Source organism: Chaetura pelagica, unplaced genomic scaffold (genome assembly GCF_000747805.2).
Source record: "Chaetura pelagica isolate M959 unplaced genomic scaffold, ChaPel_1.0 scaffold512, whole genome shotgun sequence".
NCBI classification, from domain to species: Eukaryota; Metazoa; Chordata; class Aves; order Apodiformes; family Apodidae; genus Chaetura; species Chaetura pelagica.
In genome coordinates, this window is record NW_009952482.1 from 983488 (window position 1) to 992787 (window position 9300).

Sequence of the window (9300 nt, forward strand, 5' to 3'; positions counted from 1 at the left end):
AGTGGGAAACCTACAACTTATCTAGGACTGCTCTACAGCCTATCTTGTCTAAGCTGATGTTGGTTTATGGTCATGGCACCACTCTTCTACCAAGATTGTTGTTCTGCCTTTTCCATTGAGAGGAAAGGGAAATAGAAGATTTTGAAATGTCTTGATGAAAGTCTCAGATGACACGGGGTTCTAGTTTAAGAGGATCAAAAAATCCTATTACCTTTGAATAGTTAATAAGAAGGAACAGGAAACAGGGAAAATTAGAATGTTTGGGGGGGAAAAAAAGTTTTGTTTTGTTTTTTTCTCATAGAAATGTGGCTTTCATTGTCTGGACTTCTGCTCTGAGCACCTCCTTTAAGGAGTTTGGTAGGCATACAAAGCCTTGAAGGAACTTCTGCAAGCCCAAACTAAACTTCATCTGGTGTTTTGGGAGGGACTCATAATGAAGCATAACTGTTGTCATGCTGAGTGCCTAAAGATGGCTAAAGGGGTATCTAAGACACAATTATTAAAAGGTAATAGGTGACAGGTCAACTTTTTTCTAGAAGGAAGTCACCCTTCAGCTAAACTTGTGTAAGAACAACCACCAGCCACCACAACAAAAACCCCCTATGCCTTCATTTGACAAATTGTACAAATTTATATCTGCATGACACACATTCATAATAGACTTTTTAGGAATTTCTTTAAAATTGCTAAGATGTGAGATACCATCTTTTTTTGTCCTTCTGAATGTATCAGAATTTTAGGATTGGTGCTAGTTGGTTTTGGCTGGCAACAATGCTGTCACGGTTTAACTTGGGTTCAGCAAATAAACAAATGGCAACAATGCTCTCTATCCTCCCCCACCAGAATAGGGAAAGGAGAGACAGACTAAGGAGAGAGGCTTCTAGCTTTAAAACTAAACTAGCTTTAATGTAATACTAATGATAAAAGAAAATATGTACAAATATACACAGGTGTATGTAAGAATCTACAAAACCCCTATCACCTGCAACCCACCAGCCCCCAGCAACTCCCAGGATATTCCCATGAGCCAGGGCAGTTCTGAAAAGAGCCCCAGGCTGCTTCCAGTGGTAGTGGCAGAGCAGACAGGAGCTGAGGGTAGGCAGATAGAGGAGTCAGGAACACATGGGCCTGATGATCAAAGGAGATGGATAGACAGTCTCCTCCCTGGAAACTGGCCATGGATGGAAGAAGAAAAATGAGCTTCACTTTCCTGATCCCTGAATTTATATTGAGAGTTATGTATATATGGGATGGAATAATCTGATTGACCAGGTTTGCCATCTGTCTAGTCCACCCCTCCCTATGGGGAGGGCTGTAGATACGACCCTCCTGCTCCTTTCATGTCCGAAGCAGCAGATTCAGCAAGCAGAGCAAAGTGTCCTTGGTCTCTTGGCATAACTATAAACATTCAGGCCACTGGCTGGAAAACTTGGGGCTAATTTCAGCAAGTGTGCTGCTCAGAGAGTTCACTGAAGAAAAAAAAATATAAAAAAATAAAAAGAAAATTGACTTAATTCTGGCTCAAACCAGGACAAACACCCAGGATTTATTTATTTATTTTTTTAAGAGGAAAATTAAAGAAAGGGATAATATCCTGTTTTTGAAGTTAACTGGAAGCTGCTAATAATACAGTTGAGGCCTTCCCCTGCTTATCCTCCAGCAGTAGAGCAGGCAGCTATTGTATGGGCAAGGGCTAACCAAAAGTGTCCTGTAGAGATCTTATGGAAACAGTGCACTAAAACTTCTCAGTCTTGGGGGGGGAAGAAAAAAAGCAAAAAAATACTCACAAATGTTCCTTTTCAGAGAAAACTCTATGAAAATACAGAATATTAATCAGACATGAAAACAAACCACTGTATTAACTCAAATCATACCTCACTTTTGTCATCTACCTACCTAGTTAAATCAAGCTTTTGAAGACTTGCTCACTCGTCCTCTGCAGCTGTTGCTGTCACGTAACTTCATTCAGCAAGGCCACTCATCATCACTGGTCAGGAGAACATGACAAGTAACTTTTTTCACTGTTGGTATTTTTACTTTTTTATTTTAACCTTTACTGGTAAAATGGCTGCTAATGAGTTTTACAGCTATCAGCTCAGTTGTTATATTTGAAATTTTTGACTTCCCATTGATACAGAGACAAGGGAAGGATCAGCAGCATCGTGTATCTCCGATATTTATCAGTTCTCCCCCAGAGTCCAGCAGGGTCCATGTGACATTCTCCTGGAAAGGATCTGCTTGCCAGAAATTACCTCCTCATTATAAATAACCTTGCTTTTGCATGAAATGCTGAACTTGTGACAGCAACAGCTGAGGTAATGGCTAGTAGCTCTTGACTGGTCAGAGACTAACTGACAAAACTGATTTTCCTCTTAGATTTTGGGATCCAGGTGGGTTTTCAATGATCTGGTTGACCTTTCCCACTGCCAAAAGTAGTGTTTAACTTGGTGCTTGTTGAGGAAGTCAGAACAAATGAAAGTCATTGTCCAGGGCAGTATATGTAAAGTTAAGCTATGCTGATTTTATTTGCAGTTTTATGGAACATTTCTTATTCTGCAGACAAGTCTGTGCTGAAATCTTGCAAGATAATTGTATAGTTTGTAAAGATGCTTTCATTATTTCATTTTGAAGTGAATTATTAAATAAGACATTACTGGATGAGTTTGTCTTCCTGTGGAAATGAACACCCTTTGGAAAGTAACAAGATCCTGTTTCTTCCATGCTTTAGGCATTTTAGCTTTCCAGGGGAATCACAGAACTATCCAGCTGCAGAAAAAGGGGATTTTCTGGGGTATAAGCACAATATACATTTACTATTCAGGTGAATTCAAGGGCACTTTCTAGCATGTAAGGAGAACATATGTTCTTTAACTTGTATACTTGCAAGTGATGTAAGCCAGAAGTATTTTGATGAAGGAAAAAGGCTTCTTTTACTGTCTATAAATCCAGAGGCACAGTGCTGGTTTCTGATAGACACCTATACAGAAGTCATAGCTGTTGAATATGCTTTTTCTCCAGTCTGAAGATGGGGTATGTTTAGTGCTGTAAACTGCATCACTGAGTGGATGACAAAGGCTGGGTGACTTCAGAGCAACTTTTTCCAGCACTGAAGTCTTGTTTACTTGCCAGATAACATGAGAACATCTCTTCAGGGTATCTCAGATACATATGCTTATGCAGCTCCCCTGAACTCCCTTCTCTTTCATGGTTCTAGGCTACTAATGAAAACTCTGAAGCAACATCTTGCTTCTTTGAAGTGTATGCATGTATTTATTCTGCTAGTTTGCATTATTGATGTTTGCTGTAACTGATCCAATATCAGTGCCACCCTGACAAATAAGCACAGGAATATGTGTGCAAGGCACTGCTGTAAGCTGATAAAGCAATGCCTTTATTGTGCATCAGACTGAAAATTGTGAAAGTTCATTGTCCCCCTCAATACCCCAAATCTCTTGTCATGAAGCTCTCGCAGAGAAGATATTTTCTGTGTCAGAAACAACATTTTGAACTCTAAAGTGCATTTTAAATTATGGCTTGGAAAAAGCCGCAGGGACAAAGGATTTTGGATAAAGAAGAGAATTTCATAAAGGGGATAGGCATGTAGTAATGGAGAACTTAAGTAATAGCAAACAGAGGGAAGAGAGAAACAAAGTCACAGCAGCCATAGAGTAGGTCTAGAAGACTTACACAGTGGTGAATTTCTATCAGATTTGTAATTTTGGCAACTAATGGTGCAGGTTTTCCAACTCTTGCAGCTGTTGATCTCCACAGTGACTTTCATCCCCCTGGGCTTATTGGCAAATTAAATTAATTTGTATTGTTGGGGAGTCCTGGGCAATCAGGATGCATGAGACTGTCTGCATTTATTTAATCAATCTGCATGTATGCAGTGGCTATGAGCCTGCAAGTCACTAGCTTCTATGGAGCTGACTGATGTTCAGAAAGCTGCTTTTCTGTAGAATCAGTATTTCATCATCCAATACCCCTGTCAGGTGTGGGATCATATGTTCCATTGAGTTCTTCATGTGACACAAACTGGAGTAGCCCCATTGACTTAGCTGATATTAAAAATGACTCATTCTAGCAGGGGACCTGGCTGTATTTTTTTGCCTTTGCTGAGTTTCTCATTAGAAAGGATTTATATTGTACAGTTAATTTATTGCAGGTGAAACATTCCCATCTACCCTGTTTCTCCAACCAAATGCAATTTTGCATTCCTGTCTGGGAGCACTGTCAAATGCCCCAAGGTCTGGTGAAATGAAAATGCCTGACAGTGGATAAAACATGGGAGAAATGTATAAAGGAGTATACGTAGCAATGGATTAAGGCATGTGTGCCTGGGGTTAGTATTTATTGTTCTTTACACAGCTCCAGAACTGGTGGGCAGCTGGTGACTGTGAGCCAGCCTGGCGTGTGTCGCTATGGTCCGAGGTTGGATTGCTGTTACGGCTGGAAAAAGAACAACAAGGGCCACTGTGAAGGTAACATGAACACTTTATGCTGTTCTCCTCTCCGTAGCTATGTACTTGGTACTGATAAAGCAATTTCATATATGTCTGCCAGAAGTTACAGAAAGAAAACTTCTGAGGAATGAAATCACATAGCTCTGTGAAAGAGTCAATAAAACATGTTTAAGAGACCATCTCCTCAGAAAAGCAGTGCTTTGGGTAAATAACACCAAACAATAAAAAAGGACTTGGGGGTGGTAGTAGATGAGAAGTTCAACATGAGCCACCAGTGTGTGCTGGAGCCCAGAGAGCAACTGCATCCTGGGCTGCATCAAAAGTGTGGCCAGCAGGGCCAGGGAGGGGATTCTGCCCTTCTGCTCTGCTCTGGTCAGACCCCACCTGGAGTGCTGTGTACAGGTCTGGGGCCCTCAGCACAGAAAAGATATGGAGCTGTTGGAGGGGGTCCAGAGAAGGGCCACCAAGATGATCCAAGGGCTGGAGCACCTCTGCTGTGAAGACAGGCTGAGAGAGTTGGGGCTGTTCAGCCTGGAGAAGAGAAGGCTCCAGGGAGACCTTATAGCACCTTCCAGTACCTGAAGGGGCTACAGGAAAGCTGGGGAGGGACTGTTGTTAATGGTTGTAAACTGAAAGAGGGGAGATTCAGGTTAGACATTCTGAGGGTAGTAGAGTGCTGGAATAGGTTGCCCAGGGAGGTTGTGGAAGCCTCCTCCCTGGAGGTGTTCAAGGCCAGGTTGGATGAGGCTTTGTGCAGCCTGGTCTAGTGGACGGTGTCCCTGCTCATTGCAGGGAGGTTGGAACCTGATGATCTCTAAGGTCCCTTCCAACCTTAGCCATTATATGATTTTATAATACTAAACAATTCTTAGGTCCAGGAGGGACATCCTGAGGGTAGTAAGGTGCTGGAATAGGTTGCCCAGGGAGGTTGTGGAAGCCTCCTCCCTGGAGGTGTTCAAGGCCAGGTTGGATGAGGCTTTGTGCAGCCTGGTCTAGTGGACGGTGTCCCTGCTCATTGCAGGGAGGTTGGAACCTGATGATCTCTAAGGTCCCTTCCAACCTTAGCCATTATATGATTTTATAATACTAAACAATTCTTAGGTCCAGGAGGGACCATCTGTTCTTACCTCCTGCACAGTCCTGATCAATGCCTCTACTGTTATAGCTGTCAAGTAAGTGCCAAAAAATGTAGTGTCTTCTAATGCTACATATGGACCCCTGAAGTGTTTTGGGTTTTTTAATCAGTTGCTATCCTTTATTTTCAGAAGTTCACAGCCTCTGAGAGCCAGGAGGTTTCAACTGTTTAAAAATATAAATGAAACACAAGCCATAAGTGCACCTGACATGAGCTTGGGTAGCCAGCTAGTGTTCTGGTCTGTGGATTGTTGGCTCAATGAGAAATCAATGTCTCTTAAGAGATTTTTAATTTGCTAAAGTGTGAAATCTTTGTCAAGCTGTACTTGGACAAAACACAACAAAGTCTTAAAATACATGGTTTATGAATCTTTCTCAGATGTTTCACCTGTTGTCCCAAGAGTTTGGTGTATACCTGGAGAATTTGAATAGAGGCTTAAGGTTTTTCTCTGCTGAAAATCAACAAAGTGATGTCTAAAAGGGACAGATACTAAAATATCTCTGCTCTGTATACACAGCCCAATGGTTTTTAAAAAGGAAAGCTGATTAATACCTTTATTAATGTTTATGCATTGCTTAATAGCACCATAATTCTGAGGCAACTGATACTTTGAGTGACAACTGACAAAATTCTCAGCCAGTGGAGTTAGTTGTCTTGTAAGCAATAGGTTGCTTTCTTAGTAAAATTAATTTTCATAAGCTTTTAAGATTCTTGAGCAGATTGTTTTAAGCCAACTATAATGTAGTTATGCATTGTAAATTCAGGCCACATTGTATTCAGGAAAGTGGATATTGTTGAAATACTCATTAATCTGCAAAGGAATGAATTTTTGAAACTAGGGAAAATGCTTTAATTCAGCAGTAGGAATTCTAATTAGGAATTTTAATATATAGTAACTAACACTATTACTTTTCTATTTCCTGTAGTTTGCATAGCAGCTTAATTACACAAAGTAGAGAGATGTCTATCCTGGTGCATACCCTTTTGCTGTTTTTCCAGAGCTAGTTCTGATTTAAATGTATGTTAGGCTTGCTTTTCCTGAACGATCCTCATGTTGACAATACATTGACTTTAGGAGCCTTAAGCCTTATAACAGTCAGCATTTAATTTTTGACTAATGATCCAGAAGGCTGAGAGTTAGAAAACCTTCACTTTTCAATGCACCCAAACTAAGCACAGCCCTCTCAAGTAATTATAAACCTGATGCTATTATACTTATTGGGATGTATGGTAAGGGTAGTTGCCTAATCATTTGACAGATGTTCTCTGATTGTTCCACATGATCCTTGACTATAAGTGAGGAGGACCAAGACTGGAAAACTGCTGTAGGGTGATGTGTCTCCTTTGGCTGCAGGAGAGTGCTGTTGCATCTTTCCTACTCCAGGTGGTAGCAGGTCAAGCTGCTGGCTAGCTGCTTCTCACAGAGGTTTCTTAAAAATAGGAAAAAGGCAAGAGTCCAGAACTAAATGTGAATTGTAAGCTTGGTGCAAAAAGCATGAGAGAGGTAGGTAAAAGGAGTCCTTTCTTTTCCAGGTTTTTACAAGCCTGGAAAAGCACACATTTGTGTAAGCTGTGTTAGCATCACTTTTCTCCATCAGAAATTAAGTGCTGATCAGTAGCTACAATGTCCAAACAAGTGAGAGAGGTATGGAGGATGCTGAACTTGTGTAACAAATTTTCAGACAACTAAGCTTGGCCAAAGCTCTCAAATAGAGTATTTCTAACTTCTCCTCTCTCCTTTCCTTTCCTGACTCCTCCAGCTATCTGTGGACATGGCTGCAAGTACGGCGAGTGCACGGGACCAAACAAATGCAAATGTTTCTCTGGATTTACAGGGAAAACCTGTAATCAAGGTTTGTACACATGAGTATATTACTCCAGAAAGCAGACTGTTGATGTTCTGTCTCCTCATCTCATACTCTGGATTGTCATCTTCTGAAATAATGAACCCAGATATGTTCTCTTCACATAAAGGAGCTGTGAGTTTAAGGCTCTTGTATCTCCAGCATCCCAGGCAAGCTCCAAGCCTCCTTCAGCACACAGAAGTTTGAATCTATATCATGTGTCTCCTGCAGGCTGATGACAAGGACAAACTGTCATATTTATAGTCAGAGGATTAAGGCATGGAGAGATTATCTAGGAAGTTATTAGAAGAGCTGAAATTCAAATCCAGAACCCATGTTATTTTATTAACTAGCAAACTATGCCATGTTAGTTTCTTAGCTAATCTCATCAGAAATACATGCAATCATATGCTAGACATGTAGTTTCTCAAGCTGCCTGGGCCAGTGCCATCTGTTTGCATTGTACTGATTGGTATTTTTGAGAACATGGAATTGTGAGTCTTTAGAATTGAATATTCCAAAAATTTGAATGCACCATTTTCCCTCCATACGCTTGGAATTAGACATGGAAATATTTCAGCTGACACATTGGTGAGAACACAGCTTTTAATTTCCGCTTCCAATATATGAGACACCTGTGTTGGGTCAGATGAAAGGAGAGTGTCACTGGGCACGGAGGGGGGACCATCCTACTGCACTGCAGAGTGAATGCAGGTGCTGTGCGGGAAGCATGACATATAGGCAACATGAATGGATGGGTCTATCCTTGCAACCTCCCTAAGCACCTGCAGTCTTTGTTTGAAAATGTTGCATGAACATGCTAAAGACATATTTTTCAGAGTCCAACTAATTCATTGCACAGTGTCTTTCAAACACTATACTATAAAGTTATGCTGTTAAATATTTTGGAAAACTCATTTTTTTGCACTTTTAATGTTGATTACAAGGAAAAAAGTTTAAAAAATAAGGTATCACTAGAGAGGAAAGTGAAACAGCATGTGTGGTTGTGTGTAATGGATATGTAGGTATCACAACCACACAGAACGGTTTGGGTTGGAATGGATCTTAAACCTCTTCTAGTTCCAATCCCCACTACCATGGCAGGGACACCTTTCAGTAGACTAGTTTGGTCAAAGCCCTGGCCAGCACTTCCAGGGAGGGGCCATTCACAGCTTCTCTGGTTCCAGTATCTCACCACCCTCACAGTGAAGACTTTCTTCCTAATATCTAATCTAAGCTATCTTCTTTCATCTTGAAACCATTCCTCATGTCCCATCATTACAAACCTTTGTAAAAAGTCCTTCCCCAACTTTCCCGTGGGCCCCCGTAGATACTGGAAGGCTGCTATGAGGTTTTCCCAGAGTCTTCTCTTTTCCAGGCTGAACAACCCTAACTCTCTCAGCCTGTCTTCATAGGAGAAGGCTCTTTCATCATCTTCATGCTTTAAACCCAGAAGTTTGACCTCAAAAATTATTTGACATCTTAAATGTTACCAAAAGGCAACAGAGAACCCTCAGCTTTTAGGTGTTGTCTGTGCAGTAACTGAGGCTGGATTTGATTTGCCCTTTGTATGCAAGGAGATCACTTGTACAGTAGATTCAAAGTCTGAGGCTCAGTGGAAGACTATGCAGATATAATGTGCAAATTGCCTGATAGGTCCCTGGGCTGTTCTGTCTTCTAGAGCACAGCCAGGATGTTTTTAGTAAAGTGGTGGCTGGCATAGGCCAGAAATGTCCTGGAGCTGTTTCAGTAGTATAGCTATATAGTGGTCATGTTCCAGGAGCCAGAAATGCTCAGACCCACTTTTAATTTACTGGTGGAGTCTTGGTCTGTCCTTATAGCAAAATGCCCTGCTGAA

General features: G+C 41.2%; 1 protein-coding gene across 1 annotated transcript in view; it reads left to right on the forward strand.

Annotated features, from left to right (window-relative positions):
* Nucleotides 1-3025: 3025 nt before the first annotated feature.
* The window catches only part of EGFL6 (EGF-like-domain, multiple 6), a 38583-nt gene continuing 32308 nt past the window's right edge, over nucleotides 3026-9300 (forward strand). Inside the window, exons 1-3 of the mRNA XM_010008804.1 lie at nucleotides 3026-3030; nucleotides 4369-4481; nucleotides 7359-7451. Of these exons, the coding sequence (XP_010007106.1) occupies nucleotides 3026-3030; nucleotides 4369-4481; nucleotides 7359-7451 (211 nt within the window). The remainder of the gene's footprint in view (nucleotides 3031-4368; nucleotides 4482-7358; nucleotides 7452-9300) is intronic.